The following is a 26193-nucleotide window of genomic DNA, read 5'->3' as shown; positions in this document are numbered from 1 at the left end:
AGTGAGCCTGGAGCTGTAGTGCAGAATAGAAAAAGACTGGGTCTCGACCTGGATAAAGACCACTAGGTCGAAGCATTGTGCTTTTTGCACTGTGGTTTCTGCATAATAAAATTGGCCAATCGGCCTAAAATCCAGGTCGAGACCCAGTCTTTTTCTATTCTGGACTGTTGTTACACCCTTGGTGAATACTAGTGTGGACTGATTGACTCCCTGGTGCTGAACAAAAATTGTGGTTGCAGCATCAAGGTTTTATCTATACCCTAGAGCTGTAGTGGCCAGTTCAGAAGCTGCATGTGACACTATAGAATGCAAGTTACATGCCCCCCCCCCCTCCCTACGGCACATGACACCCGCGTTGTATCGCCTGCAGATAGGCCAACCCCACCCCTCTTTACATTTACATGGGTGTCAAAAAGTCGGCGTATCCGTGGGGATATACAGTAGTTTGAGACTGTTCAATAAGTGTTGAACCTTAATAGACAATTTGGCCCACTACTCAGACCATGTGCTAGATTTTGGCCCCTTACGTGATTGTTTTATACCCATGGTTTAAAATGTAAAATTTACATGCAAATCAAAATTATTTCACCCTCATTTGCATCTGGCCCCACGTGTTCTGAGTAGGGATAATCACAGATATGGAGATTGTTCCGAGTTGATGCAAATGTATGCAAATATTTATGCAACTATGCATTTGCGTAACATTTGCATAATTTCGGAACAATTTGCATCTCATTGATCATCCCTAGTCCTGCGGAGGCGTGTTGCACACACGAAACAACTGTAGACTGCTGGGCATTGTTTGTACCTGTGCTTCGTGGACTGAATAAAAGAAGATTCACTTGGAGAGTGCTGGAGTCGGTGTTTTCTTTCTTGCCCATCATTCCCAACTGTTGGTCAGTTTTGAACCTGTAGCTCTCCCCATAGTGCCTTAGAATCATCATAAACTTCACCCACAACACTCTATTTCATACTCTTTCAGATCACTTGTGCTATAGACCTAGAATTTACCATCTCTCTTGTCTCCTGTTCCTCCAAAAGTGAGTATGTCCTTTAGTAGTAATACCGTAGCTAAATCTAGCCAGGTTTTTGCCACTGCAAAATATACATTATGCTCATAACCTTTAGATGCTTATAGATTCATGGATGTGCCTTAGTAAATCAGGCCTTGTAGATTCCTCAACAGTCTCTTGAGATAGTAGTATATAGCTGCTCTGCTTTACAGCATTTCATTCTAAAAGTGCAATTACATTTCAAAGTCTCTTTTTCTGTTTGAAATGATTTTCTGTTTTGTACAGTTTTCCCATATTGCACTCTTTATGAAAGGTGATCCTAATTATCTATTGGGAAGTTACACTGAGGATTTTGAAAACCTGACTCTTAAACTTCAACAACGTCAAACTTCTGCGTTTTGCTAAAAAATAGTTATGTTTGGCCATAAATATGCTAAATAACCTCCTCTCCTCCCACCCCTGGGAAGCTCCTTCTTGGATTGTTTATATGTAACTGTTGTCTATATATTGCCTATGCTCTTCTAGCTTCTATTTTCTACTCTTGCACTGGCAGTTTGCCTCGAAATGCCTCACTGGGATTTGTGGCTGTTTGTTTCATCATAACTTGCTTATCAGTTGTCTAGTTTCCAGATCTGTTATCTGTACATCATGTCTAAATTGATCACAGTTTATTCTTTCCTACTGGTGTTCGTATCACAAATCAGACCTAATGTGCAGATTACAGATATGGGAGTAATCCTACATATACTGTACAGCCACAGACATCTTAAATATGGTTTGCAGAGAGTGTGGAGATCTACATGAAAGCTGTCATATTATCAGTATGCCATTACAGCAAACCGTGCTTGTAAAGGGAAACCACATGTTAAAAAAATAGCCAGTGAGGGGTCCTTACATCCTTTAAAATAAAACAAGTGAAGATAAACTGATGAGATAAACAATTGTATCTATACTCCTACTCCTAAAAATGACTTTTAGATGTCCCCCAGTGTTATGTTTGAAAAATTAAATAGATAGATTTATTTTTTGTCCCATGTCTCAGAATGTTAAAATAAATGCACTATAAGGCCTCTTTCACAGTGGGACGGTGCGTTTGATGTGACATTAAGGTCGCATAACGGGCCACTAATGCAACGCATTGAAAGACTATAACTTGGATGTTCTAGTACATTATTCAGCCCTGCATTTGGTGCGTCGTTTTCGTCGCACAGTGATGGAACGAAAATGGCGCATGCATTACATAAAAAAAAACATTACTGAGCATGTGCAACACACAATGCAGCAGATTTATTGCTAAACGTACAGCATGCAGCACTTGTATACAATAAAATATTGCTACACGTTACACACAACGCAGCGTGTGCACTGTGAATGTTGCACAGACTTACTATTGCCGTGCGTCAGTCCACGTTAAAACATTTTCTAACGTGCGACTTTAACGTCGCACTGTGAAAGAAGCCTTAACCAATATTAATCTATCCCTTGCAGTCAGAGCTGTGTTTTCTGCCTGGAAAGTATTTTATGGCTCTAATTCCTTATCAGTGACGGATGCTATAGCCCGACTTGATCCCGACTGCAGAAAAACTGTCAGTTGTATAGCTGAATATTCACTCTTTCAGGCAAATAAAGGTGAAAAGAATCACAGCGTATTTATTTGTATGCTAGGCACTGTACACGTCTATCTCATCATGTCATACAGCTCTTAAAGGGAACCTAAACGGAGAGGGATATGGATGTTTCCTGTTAAACAATGCCCGTTGCTGGTCAGTCCTGCTGATCTCTTTGGCTTCTGTTGTGGCTGAATCACAGCCCTGAAACAGTCAGGCAACTGGTATTATTTTAAAAGGAAAAATCCACATCCTCCTCAGTTTAGGTTCCCTTTAAGGTCATACATCATGCCTAAGGTCATACGTCAGCTCACTTAAAGAGACTCTGAAGTCTCTTTTTTTTACCTTTGGTTTAATAATCCTCTTCAGCTTTAATGCCAGAGTTAAATCGCCGCATTTCCCCGGCAGAGGAGGGATTTATTACCTAGAAAAAGACCTGCAAAGTTCTACGACTTTGCAGGTCGCAGACAGGGCCGGTTCTAGCTGAAATGGGGTCCTGGGGCAAAAGTAACTTGTGAGGCCCCCTGATGCCCCCCTTCCAACCAAATCACCCCCAGGAGGACCCAGAGCCGGCTGCCAGGCCCGATCCAATCCATCATATGTCCCATACAAAGTATTTTTGGTGTTTCAATTATTCACCTCGTCCTTTTCCTGTACAGAGTAAACACACAGCATCCAAACTCTTATGGGTCACCATAGCTGGAGGGGCGCCTTGGGGGCCCCCTCCAGGCCCTGGGGCAATTGCCCTCTGTGCCTCTATGGAAGCGCCGGCCCTCGTCGCAGATTATGCTGCCCTGGCTCGCAGGGCTTTTCTTCCTGGAGAGGCAGAGCTTTGAGCTGTAGCTCAGCCTCTTCACAATCAATCTCCACGGATCTCCGCCTCCTCTCCGCCCCTCTTAGGAAAAGAAGGTTGAGAGGGGCGGGGAGAGGCGGCGATCTGCAGAGATTGACTGCGGAGGAGGCAGAGCTACAGTGTACAGCTCAGCCTTTTGCGAGGAAGTGAAGCCCTGCAGAGCCCAGGAGATTTGCAGGGCTTCTCTCTGGTAATAAATCACTCCTCTGTTGCGGGATGCGGCGATTTAACTCTGGCATTAAAGCTGAAGAGGATTGTTAAACAAAAGAAGGTAAAAAAGAGACTTCAGAGTCTCTTTAATAGAAAATTTTGGGCCACTAAAAAAATGGCTCCAAAAATGCTGCAAGATATGCGATTGTGATTTCAGCAAATCACTCCTGTGGGCTCACCTCCATTAACTTTGATTAGCCTACCACTTTTAAATCGCTGGAGATTCCAAAGCGCGGCTGAAAGTGCTCTAGTGGGCCATAGCCTGAATTCTTGTTTCCGGTTAGGCATGCTCTGAGGCTAAGATTGCATCATGGAAGAATACTGAGAAAAGAATTACTAGTTTCTCTATGTCAGTAGTTTTATTTTTATTTCTGCCCTTTTTCTTAGAGTTGGTGTTGCCTATATTTCCATTCCTGTGACTTCTGAGAGCACTGTACAAAACGTCATTCAGGAGGTTCTGTTACAAGTGGGACGTCAGGTAACTATTTTCCTTATATTTCATTTTTCAGGCTTTCTGCAGGCTGTTTTTTTTAATGATTCTCTATTAGTCATGGCTGCTGTTTGTCCTTTGCAGAAGGAAAGCGCAGAGGATTTTAGGCTGGTGGAAATTCTTATGGGAAGCAAGCAAGGTAAGAATTACATTTTAATGCACTTGTTATAGAATAGAAAACATTGATATTTAATTTCTTGAAATTATAACCTCCCGAGTAATGCAGAATAACAACTGTGATTTTGTCCTTCTCTTAAAGAGGAACTCCAGTGAAAATAAAGTAGTAAAAAAAGTGCTTCATTTTTTACCATAATTATGGATAAATGATTTAGTCAGTGTTTGCTCATTGTAAAATCTTTCCTCTCCCTGATTCACATTCTGACATGTATTACATGGTGACATTTTTACTGTGGGCAGGTTATGTAGCTGCTGCTAGCTGTTTTGGCTGTTAGAGACAGCTGTAAACAGCTAATTCCTGTCTGTGAACATTGTTACATTGTGGCAGTTTGCCCAGAGTACCGCGGTACTCAGAGCTTCTTGTGGGAGGGGTTTCAGCACAAAATCAGTCATACAGCGCCCCCTGATGGTCTGTTTGTGAAAATCATTATATTTCTCATGTAAAAGGGGGTATCGGCTACTGATTGGGATAAAGTTCAATTCTAGGTTGGAGTTTCTCTTTAAAGCGGTATTTAACTCTGACATAACAGTCAATAAAAATGTGTGTTCCTACTTTTTATAACCCATACAGTGATCATATTTGCTTTTGTGCATAAGTAAAGTTCAGTTTATTTGCTCTGAAAGCTGCCATTGCATTTTATTCATAACTGGTGTATTTATATTGTTATGTATCCAGTAAGGATTTCTAAGCAGCTGTCTGTGTTCTGGACACATTAGGCCTCATTCACATCAATTAGCTCAGATTTCATTTTTCAGCACATCCTGGCACCTGCTCACAGTGCCAAAACCACTGGGAAATGGTTTACTGAACATGGTATTACTGCGCTCAATTGGCCTGCCAACTCTCCTGACCTGAACCCCATAGAGAATCTGTGGGATATTGTAAAGATAAAGTTGAGAGAAGCAAGACCCAACACCCTGGATGAGCTTAAGGCCGCTGTCGAAGCATCCTGGGCCTCCATAACACCTGAGCAGTGCCACAGGCTGATTGCCTCCATGCCATGCCGCATTGAAGCAGTCATTTCTGCAAAAGTATTCCCGACCAAGTATTGAGTGCATAACTGAACATAATTATTTGAAGGTTGACTTTTTTTGTTTTAAAAACACTTTTCTTTTATTGGTCAGATGAAATATGCTATTTTTTTTGAGATAGGAAACTTGGGTTTTCATGAGCTGTAGGCTAACACCATCAATATTAAAACAATAAAAGGCTTGAACTACTTCAGTTGTGTGTAATGAATCTAAAATATATGAAAGTCTGTTTATCATTCCATTACAGAAAATAATGCACTTTATCACAATATGCTAATTTTTTGAGAAGATCCTGTATTATATGCTGTAAATAATCTTTTAGAGCAAAGAAGAAATGCTGGGTGTCATACCACTTTAAGTTACAGGGCCCTGGCAGGTCTGTATGTACAAGAATAAGCAGGCTGCTCAATCCTTGCATATGAACTCTGCTTTGGCCCTCTAACTGTTCTTTTGATCATTTTCCTCAGCCAGGATTAGGATTTGTACACACTGGAAGTGGCACGGCCCCCACACTGCTGTTCCATATTGATAAAACTGGTCTTTTCCTCACATATGAAGTACAGTGCATCGTATTTGAGAGAAAATTCTGCTCAGCTGTATTTTGGAATGCTGGACATGAGACCTTCATTCATTTATATGAAATGGGCTATGCTGCATCTCATAGCAATGCAGTTAGCTGTAGATAGAGGTTTTGCTTAGGGCTCTTTCACATCAGACAACGCGAGCAGGAGCCGTTCTCCTGCACGTGTTGTTTGCCTGCGGCGTGTCGTCGGGTATCTGCGGTGCGACGCAATCAGCAGCGGTAACTGGTAATGAAACCCGACGGAAAACGCCGGCTCGCGGGTGCGTTGGACGAAAAACTGCGCCCGGGTGCGTCGGAACCGCAACGCATCGAAACGCAGCGTCGGGTGTGAAAGGTAAAATAAAAGTCTATGGACTTTCATTTTACCTTGGTTAACGCAAACGTTAGCCGTTTGCGTTAACGCACAAAATCGCTGCAAGTGTGAAAGAGCCCTTAGCAATGCGTATAGCACAGTACCACCTCCTGTATGAAGGAGCCCTTAGTAACTAACATAATAACCTGCTTACTTGCAGTCCTGGAGCTTGAGAGCCTTTTTCCCCTCCTCATCGCAGTAGTGATGCAGAAACTCAGTCATTCCAGTCAGCAGTAGCTTTAGAAATTATCTGTTTGCTTTACTGTGTTATTGATCAAGTTCCTAAACTGATTCTAGACAAGTGAAGAAACAGGAGAGCATATCTCAAGCTACAGGGATACAAGTCAACTGATTATTGTTGAGGAGGGAACTGTTGGGGTTGGGGTTCAGGTACGCATCCTCCATATTCTTCTTACTACAGTTGTCCTTTAAAGTGGATCTCCAGCCTGTTACTTAAAATGCAGCAGCCTTCCAGTAATAGAAATAGTAGAAATAGTTACCTGCGCTGTCTCGCCCCTCAAAGCCATCCCAAAGACCCTGAATCACCTGGCTTCCAGCAAGTGCCCCTCTTTTTTCTGAACAAAAACCGCAAGATGTTTACTGCTGTAAACATCTTCGCATTTTTCTCCGGGTAGGGAGGAGAGGCAGGACCATGCACCAGAAGTTGGGTGATGCCGGGTTTTCGGAATGGCTTTGAGGGGCGAGACAGAGCAGGTAACAATGATTTTCTATTACAGGAAGGCTGCTGCATTTTAAATAACAGGCTGGAGATCCACTTTAAGTTTTTACTATCTTTGGGCTTATGTGTGTATATTGTTAAAAACTCATATAATTAATATCTCTTTTCGTAGTGCAGAGAATGGTTCTGCCGATTGAAGAGTTTATTCTTGAGCACTTAAAAGATGTCCGCAAGGTAAGTTCTGGTATACTTGGTTTGGCTTTATACTGTCAATCCATCCAAAATTGATGATTTGTTTTCGGTAATGGTTTTTGGATAAATCTCAAGCATGTTCTCTCATTGGCCTCATTTCAGTAAGATCATGCTGGAGATAAGGCAAGAGAAAACTTACCTCCACACAGGGAGAGAGTTACCTTATCTCTTCATTCCTTAAGTTACCTCATCTGTAGTTAATTTACCTCCTCTGTAGTTAATTTACCTCCTCTGTAGTTATTTGCACACACAGTTAATAAACACCCTGTCTTTAACTCTGGAGTTATTTTAAGGATTGAAGAGTTAACTTAAAGATAGAAGAGTTAACTTTAGGTTTGCCTGAGGTAAAATGTTTCCTGAATACGACATGCCTCATCACCATGGTGATAACTCTAGAAACGTTATTAAAGACAGGAGATAAGCTTAGTGAATTGAGGCCAGTAACTCTCACTATGTGGAGGTAAGTTTTTTCTTTTGCCTTATTATCTCCAGCATGATCTTAGTGAATTGAGGCCAATGTCTTGCAGCAGTACAGGTAGAGACAATGATTTGCTAAGGTTGGAGTGCAGTAGAGAAGCCTGTGTAATTCCGTATACCCGGACTGGATTTTTTAAAGAATTGTTTGCTATTAGATAACAACAAACTTTTTCAACTCTCTCATGAGTCATATGAGATCATAGTAAAGATTGGTTATAGAATAGGAAATGGGGATTGTGCAATTCCTCTAGCATACATGCAGTTGCAGTGCAGAATGAGGTCATCTAGGTAGCCCTGGATTTATTATATGATGTTTTCATTGCAGGTAAATACTTGCCTTTTAGCAAGTCTCAGAATAATCTGTTATGAACCAGGTCAGGGCTGTCACTTAACAGAGAATGTTTCAAAGAATTAAATTTACATTTGGTGGATCATACAGGCTCTCTGCACTGCAGATGGGTAGCCACAATAACGTTTGACTTCAGAGGTCATTCAACTGAGGTCTATTATACCAATAAGCTGGAACTCTGTCATTTTAGAAAGTGGAGAGTCAAAGTGGAATTCCAGGAAAATTTTTTAAGAATTTTGGCGTAAATTATATTCGAATACCAGTCGACCTTGTGTATAAGTCGACTCCAATTATCAACCCTCTTAAGCTGAATTTGTTTTTAATGTTTCAAGTATAAGTCTACCCAGCAAAGTTAATGACTGCCTGGGACTCATGAGGGGTTAATGACTGTACTGCATACAGTATTGCAGCCATTAACCCCTCCTGTCCCTTAAGTGCAGCCGTTACCTCTTCAAGGCCCCCAAGTGCTGTAATTATTCACTCCCTTTTATGCAGCCCAGTATTTCCCCCCTGCCCCTTTCCTTGTTAATTGCTGTGGCCAGGACTTTCAGACCTGTGTTTTCTTGGCACTTCCTTTCTCCAAAGTATCACTTACACAGGGTAAGTTGCTGTGTAATGGGAATGTCACTATTAGTACACACATTACTCAGTGTATTGGTAGGTGAACAGAGGCGCCAGAAGGATAAAAGTACATCAAATTTTTAAAAAAATTGCTGGGAGGAAGTGGTGGACTCGCCTCCGTTAAAGCAGACACCAAGGACTGTGAATATATAGATATACACATTTATTGAAAATACCCCAAAGATGCAAAGCGTTTCGCGGGCACAGCCCACTTCTTCAGGCAATAAGCAGGGGATAAACAACAGCAATTCAGTTATAGCAAGCAGAGCACCTCTGTCTGACAGAGGTGCTCTGCTTGCTATAACTGAATTGCTGTGTATATCTATATATTTACAGTCCTTGGTGTCTGCTTTAACGGAGGCGAGTCCACCACTTCCTCCCAGCAATTTTTTTAAAATGTTATGTACTTTTATCCTTCTGACGCCTCTGTTCACCTACCAATATATTTGAGTCCACCCCAGGTGGAGGGGTGATCTACCCCCTTTCTTCCTATCTACGGAGAGCGACTTCTTAATCCTGAGTGAGGACAGGTCTAATCTCCTCACCTGCCTAATGAGTGGTTACCTAGGTGGTAACCCGTGTTTGTGAGTATTACCATCTCACTGTTTCATTTATCCAATCAATTTTGACATACTACACCATATTGGGCTCTCGATTTCTCTTCAATTACTCAGTGTGCTCAGTGTTGTCTGTGACTCTTGTATAAGTTGACCCCTCTAATTATATGAAGTGAATCAGACCTAAATTTCCAGACTTATACTCGTCTATATACAGTACCTTATGGCTTGGGCATAAGCGGGGTTGCTTTTCATAATTGATCTACTTCAATTATAACTTCTCTAGTACTAGACATTTAAATGTTTTTTTTGTAATTGGAATTTTTACACAGTGATAATAGAGATGTCTATGTGTTTGCTGCTGTGTACATATGCCATAATATAGTCTTCCACTGCCTTGTGTTTCAGACCTCCATACGCCAGATGAACCAGACTAGGTTTTATTTAGAGGCAAATACAAAGCCTGACATTCAGGTAGAGCTCTTGGTCAGCGGTTTACCAGCATTGCTTTCAGGGGATGAATACACCAATATTTTAAGAGAATATTTGGAAATAAAGGGTAAGTGGATTTTTATGTTCTTAGTGTCCTTTGTTAGACTGGCTTAGTCATCTCCCTAAAGGATTTTTAAAAGCGCTTAGTGTAATGAAATAATCTAATTGGAAATGTGATATGTATTAAAGTAATCTGAGATACTGTAAGTATAGAATGCAAAGCATTTTCAATATAGGTTTTATTGCACTTAAAGCAAATCCTGATTTTTATAAACATTAATTTAAGGAATTGTTCTTTTAGTTTGGTTCCTCTTTAACCTCCTTGGCGGTAACCCCGTGTGTGACACGGGGTAAGCCGCCGGAGGGTGCCGCTCAGGCCCTGCTGGGCCGATTTTCATAATTTTTTTTTTGCTGGACGCAGCTAGCACTTTGATCGCCGCCGGCCCCTGCCCGATCGCCGCTATCTGCTGCGGCGCGCCCCCCCAGACCCCAGCGCTGCCTGGCCAATCAGTGCCAGGCAGCGCCGAGGGGTGGCCCGGGACTCCCAATGACGTCCCGACGTCGGTGACGTCATCCTGCCCCGTCGCCATGGCGACGGGGGAAGCCCTCCAGGAAATCCCGTTCTATGAACGGGATTTCCTGATCGGAGATCGCCGAAGGCGATCGAAGCGGGCGGGGGGATGCCGCTCAGCAGCGGCTATCATGTAGCGAGCCCTCGGCTCGCTACATGATTAAAAAAAATTTTTTTTTTTTAAAAACTGCTGCGCTCCCTCCTGGCGGTATTTTTCATACCGCCAAGGAGGTTAAAGCAAACCTGAACTGAAAAATAAAAGTCAGAATAAACATAGGCTTGTCATACTTGCCTCCTGCTTAGTCTTCCCATCCATCTTTCTCCTTTACCACATCATGTTTGCCCACTGTAACCAATGGAATGCTCTGTTCTCCATCCTCAAAAAATAGTGATTACCCCATAACTGTTTCTGGGGCAGTACTTGGTTTATCAGTAATATCGCTTGAGCCATAGGAAAACATGGACATTGCCTTCCAAATCAGTTAATAATGAGGAGTAACAGAGGCGCCGTTATTTGCTGATTCAGTCCACCCTTGGTGGAGGGGTGTATCCCCATTTTCTCCTATCTACAGAGAGCGACTTCTTATACCTGAGTGGGGTCAGGTTATAATACTCCCCACCTGCTTCGTCAGTGGTTGCCTATGTGGTAACCCAGACTTGTGAGTATATTTCTTATTGTTATTCTATTTTGTTCCATTTGTCAATACTTACTGCACTATATTGGGCTCTCGGTTTCTTCCTTCATATTGTTCCAAATCAGTTGTCCTTTCAGTTATAACTGACAGCAACTGATGTAGTGAAAAAGGACCCTAAGGCATTTAGCTTCTGGAGAGACAAATCTGACTAGATCTAGTCAGAACTGGAAGGAATTGTTGTTAGAAAAAAAAATGGTGAGCTGCTGAAAGAGATGAGGTAAGTATGTAATATTCATTTGCAGTTATTATTATTATTCAGTATTTATTTAGCGCCAACATCTTCCGCAGCGCTATACAGAGTATCTATTGTCTTATCACTAACTGTCCCTCTGAGGAGTTCACAATCTAGTCCCTACCATAGTCATATGTCTATGCATGTATCATGCAGTGCATGTATCATAGTCTATGGACAATTTTATACAGCAGAAGGAAATGGCAGCGCTTCCAAACAGACGCTGCACCTGAATTGACTACCTGCACAAGTATGCAGAGCTCGACTAACGGGCAGGTTACACACCTTGCATTCAAAACAGGTACAGTAAAGAGGGCGTTAGCTTCAGCATAAGTTGTGCACAAATTATCCCTAATAGACTCTCCTACGGCGGTGACGTGCCCCAACAGGAGAGAAACTAACCACTAATCTAGCAGTGAAACATATAAAAAAGTGAAGCATGTTCAAACTATGAAAATTGTCCAAAAAAGAAAAAAGGGTTAAAACCTCAAACTAATGTAACGGTGAAGCATATTCAACAGTGAAACATATCCAGGGGCGAGCCTGGGGTGCCTGGCACCTGGGTGCAAGATTTTCTCTGGCGCCTATGGGAGTGGTTAAATTTACCGCGCCCAACCACATAACCACACCAGTGTCCTGCCTAATCACACCCACACCTTCCACCTCTTTCCGCATGCATGTGATACCCCATTCCTACCCCTCTTCCATGGGCTTGCTCCTGGCTGGCTTTGGCTTCCTGCGAGTCTGCTAGTCTCTGGACTGACTCAGGCTGAGAGGCTCTGCGAGTGCGACGCAGTCACACACTGCGTATTTATGGCTGCCTGCGGCCACCCTACTCTCGCTGTCGTAGGCTCCTCCCCCCGCCAAGCCCAAGCGTGAGGTGGGCTGCCTGTATCTTTCCCGTTGCGCCACGCAGCCTGCCAGTGTTACCAACCTTTCACGTTATTTTTTTACTGACAAATACCTAAAAATTTACTGACAAAAGATTATTTTTACTGACAAAATTTCCCCACTAAATGCACATAAGAGACAGCTTTTCCCCATGTAAATGCACATAACAAGAGACAGCTTTTCCCCATGTAAATGCACATAAGAGACCGCTTTTCCCCAGCAAATGCACATAACAAGAGACCGCTTTTACCCAGCAAATGCACATAACAAGAGACCGCTTTTCGCCAGCAAATGCACATAACAAGAGGCCACTTTTCACCAGCAAATGCACATAACAAGAGACCGCTTTTCCCCAGCAAATGCACATAACAAGAGACCGCTTTTCCCCAGCAAATGCACATAACAAGAGACCGCTTTTCACCAGCAAATGCACATAATAAGACAGCTTTTCACCAGCAAATGCACATAATAAGACAGCTTTTCACCAGCAAATGCACATAATAAGACAGCTTTTCACCAGCAAATGCACATAAGAAGACAGCTTTTCACCAGCAAATGCACATAAGAGAGATTTTCACCAGTAAATGCACATAATGACAAACAGACAGTGTCCCCAGAATATGTAGCCAGGGATATATGTCCCCAGGATAGGTAGCCAGGGGGTATATGCGCCCAGGATAGGTAGCCAGGCGGTATATGCGCCCAGGATAGGTAGCCAGGGGGTATGTGCGCCCAGGATAGGTAGCCAGGGGGTATGTGCGCCCAGGATAGGTAGCCAGGGGGTATGTGCGCCCAGGATAGGTAGCCAGGGGGTATGTGCGCCCAGGATAGGTAGCCAGGGGGTATGTGCGCCCAGGATAGGTAGCCAGGGGGTATGTGCGCCCAGGATAGGTAGCCAGGGGGTATGTGCGCCCAGGATAGGTAGCCAGGGGGTATGTGCGCCCAGGATAGGTAGCCAGGGGGTATCTGTGCCCAGGATAGGTAGCCAGGGGGTATGTGCGCCCAGGATAGGTAGCCAGGGGGTATGTGCGCCCAGGATAGGTAGCCAGGGGGTATGTGCGCCCAGGATAGGTAGCCAGGGGGTATGTGCGCCCAGGATAGGTAGCCAGGGGGTATGTGCGCCCAGGATAGGTAGCCAGGGGGTATGTGCGCCCAGGATAGGTAGCCAGGTGGTATGTGTGCCCAGGATAGGTAGCCAGGGGGTATGTGCGCCCAGGATAGGTAGCCAGGGGGTATCTGTGCCCAGGATAGGTAGCCAGGTGGTATCTGTGCCCAGGATAGGTAGCCAGGGGGTATGTGCGCCCAGGATAGGTAGCCAGGGGGTATGTGCGCCCAGGATAGGTAGCCAGGTGGTATCTGTGCCCAGGATAGGTAGCCAGGGGGTATGTGCGCCCAGGATAGGTAGCCAGGGGGTATGTGCGCCCAGGATAGGTAGCCAGGTGGTATCTGTGCCCAGGATAGGTAGCTAGGGGGTATGTGCGCCCAGGATAGGTAGCCAGGTGGTATCTGTGCCCAGGATAGGTAGCCAGGGGGTATGTGCGCCCAGGATAGGTAGCCAGGTGGTATCTGTGCCCAGGATAGGTAGCCAGGTGGTATCTGTGCCCAGGATAGGTAGCCAGGGGGTATGTGCGCCCAGGATAGGTAGCCAGGTGGTATCTGTGCCCAGGATAGCTAGTGAGTGACAGGAGCGCGCCCCGCCGCCGCCGCTCCCTCCTCCGCTCCCCCCTCACCTTTCAGCAGCCCTTAGTCAGACCTCAATCAGCGGGCGACCCGACCAGGAAAAGGGCGCCGGACGCACCCGCTCTATATGCGGAAGTGATGTCACTTCCGCATATCAGTGCGGCGTGCTAGGTCCTAGCGCCCGCCCGCCTGATCGAGGTCTGACGCGGCGGCTAGAGGGAGGGAGCTTGAAGCGGCGGCGGCCACAGGGGGAGAGCGAGGCCGGGCGAGCGGGGCCGGGCGGCGCCTCTCAGAGGCAGGCGCCTGGGTGCCTTGCACCCGCAGCACCCGCCCAGGCTCGGCCCTGAACATATCCAGCAGTGAACCCTAGCTAGTCTAAAATTAAAATCATAATCCTTACCTGGTGCAGCTAGCCATAAATGGTATACACATTTGTTCAAAAGACAGCAAGCAATGGGCAGCGCTCACAGGCTGCAAGTGAAGTGAAAGCTCCAGAGATATGCCCAGCCCCTTGGGACTAAATACATACCTTGAATACAAATCAGATGCAAATTATGTGCTAACACTAATCTAAATTCTAAAATTTGAATGCAAGCTGACACCCCTGGAGGCAGCTAGCCTGAAGTATACTTAAGTTTTGTACAGCAGAAGGAAATGGCAGCGCTTCCAAACAGACGCTGCACCTGAATTGACTACCTGCACAAGTATGCAGAGCTCGACTAACGGGCAGGTTACACACCTTGTATTCAAAACAGGTACAGTAAAGGGGGCGTTAGCTTCAGCATAAGTTGTGCACAAATTATCCCTAATAGACTCTCCTACGGCGGTGACGTGCCCCAACAGGAGAGAAACTAACCACTAATCTAGCAGTGAAACATATAAAAAAATGAAGCATGTTCAAACTATGAAAATTGTCCAAAAAAGAAAAAAGGGTTAAAACCTCAAACTAATGTAACGGTGAAGCATATTCAACAGTGAAACATATCCAGCAGTGAACCCTAGCTAGTCTAAAATTAAAATCATAATCCTTACCTGGTGCAGCTAGCCATAAATGGTATACACATTTGTTCAAAAGACAGCAAGCAATGGGCAGCGCTCACAGGCTGCAAGTGAAGTGAAAGCTCCAGAGATATGCCCAGCCCCTTGGGACTAAATACATACCTTGAATACAAATCAGATGCAAATTATGTGCTAACACTAATCTAAATTTTAAAGTTTCTCTCCTGTTGGGGCACGTCACCGCCGTAGGAGAGTCTATTAGGGATAATTTGTGCACAACTTATGCTGAAGCTAACGCCCCCTTTACTGTACCTGTTTTGAATGCAAGGTGTGTAACCTGCCCGTTAGTCGAGCTCTGCATACTTGTGCAGGTAGTCAATTCAGGTGTAGCGTCTGTTTGGAAGCGCTGCCATTTCCTTCTGCTGTACAAAACTTAAGTATACTTCAGGCTAGCTGCCTCCAGGGGTGTCAGCTTGCATTCAAATTTTAGAATTTAGATTAGTGTTAGCACATAATTTGCATCTGATTTGTATTCAAGGTATGTATTTAGTCCCAAGGGGCTGGGCATATCTCTGGAGCTTTCACTTCACTTGCAGCCTGTGAGCGCTGCCCATTGCTTGCTGTCTTATGGACAATTTTAGGGGGAAGCCAATTAACTTATCTGTATGTTTTGGGGATGTGGGAGGAAACCGGAGTACCTGGAGGAAACCCACTCAGACACGGGGAGAACATACAAACTCCTTGCAGATGTTGACCTGGCCGGGATATGAACCAGGAACCCAGCGCTGCAAGGCAAGAGCGCTAACCACTAGGCCACCGTGCTGCCCGTTACATCATGTGTTTAATTTATTTGACTTCAGGTTCAGTAAAAGATGATTTTCACACCAATGGGGACTGTGCCATATTACCAGTGATGTGTTGAAGCTATGAGGTGTAATAACACACAACATTTCTGAACTGGATGTTTCAGATTTCGCTGTTTCTATCTAGATTTGCCTTAATATATTTATGAACTATATTTTTGTGTTGTTTTGCTTACAGAAAATGTGGTGACTGTGATTCCAGCTTATGCCCCTCAAGGTAATGCACAAAAGTACATTATAATGTATTATTACTGTTAGAAAGGATTTATAGTGCTGACCCACAACCTATTCTTCCTATGTCCCAGACATGAACCTCTTGTTCACAGTGTGTTGGTTGTGTCCAATACGTAGTATTGCTATTATGACACATGCAACTGCACCGCACAAATACATTATAGTGTGGTCCAAGCCCCAAACCCTGGCTGATGTCTAAACGTAAAGCAGCAGGGACAGCCATACTATCCCAGAAAAAAACCCCACATATATAAGTAGATAAATACTTGTTTGTACATAACCTGTTTTAGTAAATGTTATGTAGTGAATACAGAGAAAACTGTTTCAGGCATTTTCCATCTTTGCTGCCTCTGACTGAAGCCAATCCTGATGTAATTTCCTCCCTTATTGTTTTTTTCCTTCTACAAACTGCACTGTCATATCTAGCTTGCTTTGTAAACACATATGAGCACAGCATAGATCGTATTTCAGCAGCTTCTCCCGTCTCAGCCTCGTGCCACACTGAACTGCCCTCAGCCAATTGGTTAGGAGCAGGAATGTGGGAGGGAAGATAACAAGCTTCCTTTTCCTTGGCAATGTACCAAATAGAGCCTGGCTGACTGAGATAAGATTTATTATAGCAGAAACATTTATGACTGTATTGGAATGCAATGCAGGTTCAGGTTGTTTACTGCATAATAAACACAGAGCAGTGGGTAAATGGAATTTGAATTTATGTTTGACAATCCTGCTTTAAAACTGTAACACTAACTTGGCTCTACCCAGTCAGCTAAAACTTATAATACTGTATATGTCTCCTCCTAACTGAAATTCCTAAGTGACCTCCTCTGCCATTCGTTTTTGGCTCCAGTGCCTGATGCTCAATCTTTCCTCTTATTGCCTATAACATGCTGGAAGCGATAATAGCGCCATTGGTTTCCATGATGGGGTCGATATTTTCTGCAACAGAATCTGCTGATAACAGTGTCTGAACCATACACCTTCACCTGATGACATATGTGCAGAATGCTGAATCTTCATGCTAACGCAAAACTCAAACACAATCAAATTCTATTGCTTTCTGCACTTGCGCATGTATGACCAACTTTCACATCTGGGGTTTAAAAAAAACCAAGATCTACTTACCTGGGGCTTCCTGAAGCCCGTGGCAGCCTACCTGTCCCTTGCCACAGCTCCGCTTCCAGCCGGTCTCCCCTCTGTTGCAGATGTTTTTACGTGAGTGCGTGACTGCAACCATTTTGCACCTGCGCAGAATGCTCCTGGCTACGCTAGCGGCGCGGCTGCGCACTTGTGCAGACACAGAGGATGCTGACCTGGCGAGGTCGGCATCTGCAATGGAGGAGACCCCAGGACACCGGCTGAAAGCTGAGCTGCGGCAAGGGCCAGATAGGCTGCCAGGGGCTGGAGGAAGCCCCAGGTAAGTAGATCTTTTTTTTTTTTTTTCAACCACAGACCTGTACTTTAAATATGCTTTGGTAATAAATATGTAGAAATTGATTTATTGGTCAGCTTGAGATGAGGTCAGATGGGGATGCCTTTTTTTGTGCATGGGCAAGGTGGGCTTTCACTGATATTTCAGTTCTCTATTTTTTGTACAATGAGGAAGCGTGCATGCGTGTGTATAAATAGATGGTGTCTGGGTATACACAGGCATAGTGTGTGAAATGTCAGTGACAGCTAATGGTTTTGTAAGTGCTTATTGTATGAATCTATTGATGATTAACCATTTTGTGAGGGTCTTTTTAATTTAATTAACATAATTTGTGATTTGTTAAATGATGGCTATAATCATCTGCCTAAATAATGATTACGTTGTTCTTTTCCAGGTGCTGTTGTGTTGCAGATTTCTTGTTTCTCTGAAGCTGAGCGAATATTTATGCTAGTGAAAGACACAACTGTTAACAGCAAGCAGCTTACTGCTGTAATCATTCCTCATATTATGGTATGTGGCAATCTATAATTACTATACCCAAATAAAACACACAAAAAGAAGATAATCATGCTGAAAATATATTACTGTGGCAGACACTGGCTTGTTCTAAGTGCTTTGGTTATGCAGTGTAATTTTTATGTACTGAACAGTAACTGTTCTATTTTAAACTGCTGCATAATGCTGGGTACACACAATGCGTTTTTTTGGTAAATTTTCCGTCCGATTCGATTTTCCGATCGATTTCCGATTCGATCCTGTTAACTTTTCTTATCTATGTCCATTCACTTCTATGAGAAATCGATCAGAAAAATGATCGAAAATAAGATTGGACATGTTGGAAATTATCTATCAACCATCTATCTAACATAAAATTGTATGGTGTGTACCTAGCATTAAACAGATCTCAGGCTGTATGAAAGAGAAACTGTAGTGCAAACTAAAAAATAGTACCAGTGTTACTGTATTTTTTCATATAAAGCTATGAGAATGGCAGTGGTCTGATTCTCAGGGGTAATACCCATTTTTTTTTATTTTTTAGAAAACCCATTGTATTGCCTTTGGAACCTCTATTTCAGGCACTGTTTAGTGTGTCCTTGTTGGAGGCAGCTGCTTCACTTGGATTTTTCTGTAATGTAAAGCAATGTTGAAATAACATGTTTTGTATTCCTAGTTTTCCTTATCTGTAATGTAAAATGGAGCATCTGTGCGAGATATATTTAAAGTAATTCCAAGTTCATATTGTATCCTGGGATTGTAGGTGCTCCAGTCAGATGCAGAAATTGTCACCTGCATAATCAGGAGGTCCTTCACCAGCTGCACCAGTGTATTAAAGGGGGGAAACAGGATGTGCTCCAAAAACATGACTATAATTCTTTTGCATGATCAGCATTATTTTAGCAGCAGGCAGCACACTGCAATTTTACCAGTACTAACACCAGGGAAGCACCACCCATTACACTATAAGCGCCATGCAGATTACAAGGGTAAGAAACACATTGCTATGGTAATGCATGATGTAACACGTATTACCATGGCAACATGCCCATTTGTGCACTATACAGTATATGTTACTCTTTTCTCAACATTTGCTTGTGCTATAAGCAGGGTTGCTCTCCACGGATAAATCACAAGTAACCACGGTGGTTACTCATGATTCAAATGAGCTCTAATTGCCGCAGCTTAGCAGCTAGATGCGGCAGGGTTAATTACCCACAATGCCGCTATCCACCCAGCGTTTCAGAGGTGCAAGCGTCCAAATGGACGCGTTGCAAGCCTCGCTATGGAGCAATGAGGAAGTGCTCCATAGCGAGGCTTGCAACGCGACTATTACTACACTGTATTGATTCTCAGTTTGTTCTTTCTGTTTTGACTTTTGGCAGTCTGGAAGACAGCCACCACCCTGTATGGGGGGCTTCAGTGAGATCTGCTCTTGACTGCACCCCTTGAAGCAATGCTGATAATGACTGCCAAACTGTCCCAATCCTGACACATTGCTCCCTGTCACACCCTCTGTTCTCTCTTGCTGTGATTGGCTACCGAGAGAGGACAAAAGGAGATCCAGTACACAGCACATCCATTCTATGTGTCATTACATTTTTGGTACATAAATTAATAACTGGAGAAATATTTTGGCTTATTTTAAAACTTACCAAAGCAGTGTAACGTATAGTAACTAAGTTTTGATTAAAAAACAAAAACAAAATGCTGTTTTTAACACTTGCAAACTATTGAAAGACAAAACCACATCTGTCTAAAAATCTTGAGTGTTCCTGTTTGCTTTGATCACCACTTTGGAAAGTCCTGCAAAGTAACGTCAACCAGGTAGTTTACCTCTCTCTCACACCCCTGATTTTTCATGGATTGGAAATTCTGAATACATTTTAATGCAGCACAGCACTGGTACATTGTTACTTAAAATGTGCCCTGGAGATAGCTCCTCTATCTTACAAAGATGCACCAGTCCATTCTGTGGGAGATGAATGGTTGAGGCTTGTGACCATTTGCCCGTTATTCTTTATAGGGGCAAAAGGAGGAGCACACTACTCTTTTAGACAGAACTCGAATTCTCTTAAAAAGTTATTGTTTGATGTGTTGTGGTTAGTACACACGCCCAGCAAAGTGCACTTCTAAGCAAAATAACAGATTGCCCAACATGGCTCATTCAAAACAAGTACGTTACTCAAACGATGTTGTACACATGTGACCAACTGCGCGATATAAGCCCAACAGTCGTGCAAGTTGATCCGCTGGATGGATCTGGGAAATTGCCTGTTATCAGTGGCTCATCTAGTCATTTGTCACATGTACATATGCTTGCTTGATGTCAAACAGACCAAAATCAGATGACAATCAGGCGGTTGGTTGAGCGTGTGTACGAGCCTTTAGTTGGCAGTGCTATAGCCTCCTAGACAGATTCAAAGCACTTGAGAGCCGCAGCCGTTAAGGGCACACTTAAAGAGAAACTCCGACCAAGAATTGAACTTTATCCCAATCAGTAGCTGATTCCCCCTTTTACATGAGAAATCTATTCCTTTTCACAAACGGACCATCAGAGGGCGCTGTATGACTGATATTGTGGTACTCCTGGCAGCTTCCTGTCTGTGAACCTTGTAGCATTGTGAGAAATAGCGGTTTACAGCTGTTTACAACTGCCAGAAAAGCATGCAGCAGCTACATCACCTGCCAGCAGTAAAAATGTCACCATGTAATGTCAGAATGTAAATCAGGGAGAGAAAAGCTTTTACAATGGGCAAACACTGACTAAATCATTTATACATAATTATTGTAAAAATGAAGCACTTTTTTTATTACATTATTTTCACTGAAGTTCCTCTTTAAAGGGGCACCTTGCATTGTTAAGAGTTAAAAAAGCCCTCTTACTGAATAGGTACTGGCTTACTGAATAGCTACATCCAAGATTCAAACCCTGGTTCTTCCTAACTAAGCTTTCGAGCCTCGTGGAGGCTGTTTGGCCGAGCTTTTTAAAGGACCATTATTGGGGAAAAAAGTAGGCAGTTAAAATCTGACAGAACCGACGGGTTTTGAGCCAGTCCATCTCCTCATGGGGGTTTCTCAGGGTTTTTTTGTTTTCAACAGCATTTCCTGAACTGCAGTTGCAAAGTAGGGCGTCTTTCCACTACACGTGGATTCTGGATGCAGAAAACTGACTCAAATGAATGCCTATGAGAAATCTGCATCAGAAAAATCACGTTTAGTGGAAACAGGCCCAGAGGCATTCCTTGGAGTCTGTTTTTCTGTATCCGGAATCCGCGTGTAGTGGAAACGGGCCCAAACTAGCAAGTGATTAGGGAGGCTGGCTGGTATCTTAATATTTTGGCAGTTAAACTGCTGTTTAGGAAATGCTGTTGAAAACAAAGAAAACCCTGAGAATCCCCCATGAGGAGATGGACTGGCCCAAAACCTGACGGTTCTATCAGATTTTAACTAGTGGTCCTATAATCTGAAAGCCCAGCCATGTCGCCTCTTACCCCTACCAGTTTCCACTCCGTTTTGCTTTACAGCTAGCTCCCAATTTCTTAATTTGCCAGGAAATTCAAATTCTTTTTCTGTGTATGACCATATCAGTAGTATACTATCAGTGTGAGAGCATCCAAAAATTAGCAGCTGACTGGCACTTTTTCCTTTAGTCCTGCATCTCTATTGCACTAGGCGTGTTCCCAGAGAAAATATGTTTATTAGAAGTTTTTTTTTTCTTATACACGTTTGGTTCTCTTTTGTGTGTGACCAAAAACAATCATGCTTTTACCTTATGCATGTTGTATTGTGAAGTAACAGTACAGGCATGTTCACATCTCTGTGTTGTAATGGATCGAGTTCGCCTAATTTGCTGTATGCAGCGTGTTTGTGGATAATGTGTTTAACCACTTAAAGGGAACCTTAACTCTAAAAAAATAAATAAAAATGAGTTTTACTTACCTGGGGCATCTACCAGCCCCCTGCAGCCTTCCTGTGTTCTCGCAGTCACTCATGGCTCCTCTGGTCCCCTGCTGCCAGCTAGTTTTGTTTTTTGCCGACCGGGAGTCGGCCGGCCGCCATGCATACACTTTTATGCATCCCTGCTGGTGCAGGAAGCTATTGCCGACATCAACAAGTACATTTTTCTGCATTACGGGAGTAATGCGTTAAATTTTTAAGGGCCACAGGCTTAAACCCTCCTAAAGACCAGGCTATTTTTCACAAAATAGGCCACTGCAGCTTTAAGGCCTCGCTGCAGGGCCGCACAATTCAGCACACAAGTGATTTCCCCCCCTTCCTTTTCTCCCCACCAACTGAGCTTTCTGTTGGTGAGGTCTGATCGCTCCCCCAGCGTTTGTTTATTTTTTTGTAAATATTTGTCTTCTTTTTTTTTTTTTTTATAAATGTGCTGATTTTTTTTTTTTTTAATATATATATTTTTCCCACCCACGCTGAGGGAGGCACCCTGGGGCACCAGCGTGTCCCCAGTGCAGCACTGCCATAGATCGCGGTGCTGTACTAAGTAAATAGATGGCGGTTTCACCGCCTAACAGTCTCGTAGCGGCGATCTCCGCTGGGAGACAGATGGTCGGAGCAGAGCTCCATCATCCAAGTGGAGATGCGTGCGCATCGGCGCACGATCTCCACAAAACACACCCACAGGACCTTACGCCCATCGGTGTTAGGCGGTCCTGGGGCTGCCACCGCGCCCATGCCGACTGGTGTGGAGCAGTCCTTTAGAGGTTAAATTTGCACGCATTACATAGACATTGACCAGGGTTGTATCAACTTATGTGTTATATCAAGCACAATGTGCAGTGTAGTATGCACACATTATAATGTGCCCAGTACACAGTGTGAATCCAGCCGTAAAGTTTGTTAAAATGCATACCTGCTTGTTTTTGACAGATTATTAGATTTTAAGGTAGGAATGGATGTATATAGGTTTGCTTCTTGCATGATATATTTATATATTGATACAAATATAGGAAGTAAAAAAAGTAGTGCACATACAGTACATAATTTATTTGCTTAGATTATGCGTTCCAAGATCTACACAACTGTGAAAAATGTACTGAGCTTTATGTGTAAGGTATCTGATAAGAGAACAAGTCACATTCTTTTTAAGAAAGAAGGTTTTTACTTTGGTTCTGCTCCGTCCTTTGTGTATGTTAGCTCTTACATTTAGTTATGTGGTGCACCCTGTACTTTCACACGTCTAGCTAATTACATTTTTAGGTATGTCTTCTTAAGGGGAGTAATTTTAGTCACCTGAGGCTTATATTCTGCTTTGAAAGATCACTTAAAACTTGGATAGTAAAAGACCTCGGCCCAAACTGTCACCTGAGGGACATATTACCGAACTCTGGGCCAGCTGTCACCCGAGGAACATAGTACAGATCTCTGGCCCAACAGTCACCCGAAGAACATAGTACAGAACTCTGGCCCAACTGTCACCTGAGGGACGTAGTACAGAACTCGGCCCCACCTTTTACTCCAGGCATAGTGCAGAACTTGGCCTCAACAGTCACCTAAAACAGCAGTTTGATTAATAGGTCTGCTGACATCTGATGGAGTATCAAGTTCTGCACAACTAACAGTTGATACCAATCAGATGTTGTTTGTTTACTTTATCTAAAGCGCTTGCTTATGGTGATCAGTTCTGTAATAGTTATAAATGTTATTTTTACTTGATGCCCAGTCCAGTAGCACTTTGTGGAATCCTCCTTCAAAAATATTTGCAATGCTAGATTAATTATCTTTTATCTGTTTCTTTATGCCTGCAGAGTTGATTGGGTAAGATGTAACTGCATGGAGTTTGTCTATGCAGTTAGAACTTATAGTTGCCCTAAGTGTGTTTTTCTTAGAATACTAGTAATATCCTAGACATCCTTTGTTGTATGAATCAAACCATTATTTTCCCTATATCTCTTTATTACGTAACATTTGTTGTGCTTGATTCTGCAGGACTGGTAGGTAAGTTAATTCATAAACGGTAGTTTACCCAGTACCTCCTCCTGAATAGCTATTTTTCAGCAAGGGATGTTGTGGTAACGTATGTTCTTCATGGCTTTCTTCCTTGACGTGTTACTACAGAGTGTCATTGAGGTCATGCTTTGGCAATGTGTGCTGAACTGAACGCTCCGCTTATTTTATTACAAAGAGCTTTAATCCTACTTTCTTTCAGCAAGATGTCACATCAGTGTAGTCTGCTGGTGCTGGACCTGGTAAATGCAGAAAGCTGTTCCCCCTATGTTAAGGCTTCTATGCTACATATAGCTGTGATTATAGCAGTGTAAATACTTGTCATTTATCAGTCAGGTTGTAAACACAAGCCTACCGACAATGAAATTGGCCTGACTGTTCATTTTAATAGGTTTGGTTGTGTGTGAATGGCACAATCTGTACCGCAGTAGTGCTTTAGTGCCATTTTATGTTGCAAATTGCAAACCCAATGTGATTTCACCAATGTAATTTTTCTGCGATTGCGTTTTTGATTCTTAGTGGATGCTAGGTCTTCAAGCGCAAATGCTCAAAAATTCAGAAGGGAGGATGATCGCAGTCAGGCAAAATTGGATCATACTAGTATAAAAAGGCTTCCACCATTTCCATTGTTTTGCATATTTCCGTGTGTTTTGTGATTCACAAATGGATTGCAAAACGCAGCAGATCATGTGCAGTGTAAAACAGCCCTTAAAGAGAACCTGAGTTGGAAAGAAAGAAAAGTTTTATACATACCTGCGACTTCCTCCAGCTCCCTCCTGGCCACGGAAAGTCCTCCGGTCCGTGGCGCTCTCCGCAGGTGTGGCTAGACTCCGCATGGACCAACTGGCCCCGACTGCAGGATGTTTTGGGGCCAGTTTCAGAACATCCAAAGCAAAAAGCCTGGAGGGGCTGGAGGAAGCCCCAGGTATGTATACATTTTTCCCCTGTCTACGTCTCGGGTACACGTTAAGGTTTATGAGCCTTTTTGAATTTGAATATTTCTGCATAGATACAACCTAAAACATGATCTTTTTCATGTGAATCCTAAAATTTGATAATGGAAACAAGTATTTGATCTCATTTTCTAGTTTGAGTTTTCGCAAGAAAATGGCTTACGCTTTAGGTCATATTTATGCAGGAATATTGAATATTTAAAAGGGCTACAAAATGTAAATCACCACTACATATTCATCGATCAGAACAAACAATGTGAAATGCTGTGCGACAATTAAGGCAACCAAGAGACCTAGTTATCAGAGCATGTGTACTCCCTTTCCTGCTTTTATCTGCCCCTGCTAGGGCTACCTTCTGCTGTTACTTTCCCTAAAACAGGAATCATCAGCTGGCTACTCTACACTTGCAAAAAGAGCACATTCCTTTCCCCTGCAAGAACCTTTCTGGTGTCACCATGCTCCTTCTGCACCTAGGTTAAAGTATTGGCTGTGGGAGAGAAACTGGTGCAGGATGTGTTCAGACAAGAAGAGCTCACCTGGGAAATGGCTTTCTTACAGCAATTACACATCACAGAGCTCTTTTCTCTGTCTCAGGGAGGGCTTGATTTAATAACATCGTCTTGAGATGGAGAACATAAATAATGCAGCAAATTTGGTCTTAATTTATTAAAATGATGTTTTAAGGTGGCAAACGTTTGCATCTGGACCACATTACACAGTAGTGAGAATTGCCAAAAAGTTAGAGAATTCATTTGTGCTGTTGCAGCTGCATGTACCTACCAACAGCAATCACTTTTTTTTTTTTAATGTTTATTTCTTTTTGTTTGTTTTTAAAGCTTCTCCTGAATTTATTCTAAAGAAAGTTCATCCTCAGGTGCACAAGAGTATAAACCACCTCAAATTCACGAATGCTTCAGCAGTGCTCACTATTCTGTGATCTAGAAAACATTTGCCACCCAATTGCAGGCATTTTTATTAAGCCCAGACTAGGTTCCTACTATGTGCATTGCATTGTGCAAGGATACCGCAATTGAACTTGTGCTTCTTTAATTGTATCAAGTCAGGGGAACCATAAATCGGGCCTCAATATAAGTAGAAGCCAGACAACGCTTAGAACAGGAGTACAGGGGAAGAAATTTGCGGTTCCATGTAGACTTCATGTCCCTATGTTATCTCTTTACAGGTCCATAATGAGAGATTCATTGCTTTTCCACAGTTCAGCTGCCTGTTAAATCCCAACTCTAGACACAGATACTTTACCAAGGACTCTATCCAAGCTCATTGATTAGCTGATATAAAATAAATCTTTGTTGAAGTACCTGGTCTGGAGCCCAGACTCTGGCTACTTCCTGCTCCACAGACCATCATTGTAACAATCTGCAGTCTTCTCAAAGATTGTCTGTGCCTACCCATTTGCAGATGACGTCTATCCAAGCA

The 26193-nt window shown here is 43.1% G+C and overlaps 1 protein-coding gene across 1 annotated transcript in view; it reads left to right on the top strand.

Moving 5' to 3' along the window:
- Positions 1 to 26193, top strand: part of DGKQ (diacylglycerol kinase theta) — a 225499-nt gene that overhangs the window by 147227 nt on the left and 52079 nt on the right. The window contains exons 10-15 of the mRNA XM_068234259.1: positions 4071 to 4161; positions 4258 to 4312; positions 7169 to 7230; positions 9661 to 9811; positions 15854 to 15892; positions 17736 to 17851. Coding sequence (XP_068090360.1) covers positions 4071 to 4161; positions 4258 to 4312; positions 7169 to 7230; positions 9661 to 9811; positions 15854 to 15892; positions 17736 to 17851 — 514 coding nt within the window. The remainder of the gene's footprint in view (positions 1 to 4070; positions 4162 to 4257; positions 4313 to 7168; positions 7231 to 9660; positions 9812 to 15853; positions 15893 to 17735; positions 17852 to 26193) is intronic.

The sequence above is a fragment of the Hyperolius riggenbachi genome, chromosome 1 (genome assembly GCF_040937935.1).
Source record: "Hyperolius riggenbachi isolate aHypRig1 chromosome 1, aHypRig1.pri, whole genome shotgun sequence".
Classification (NCBI taxonomy): domain Eukaryota; kingdom Metazoa; phylum Chordata; class Amphibia; order Anura; family Hyperoliidae; genus Hyperolius; species Hyperolius riggenbachi.
Note: the sequence above shows the minus strand (reverse complement) of the source record. Positions and strands in the feature narration are given on the sequence as shown.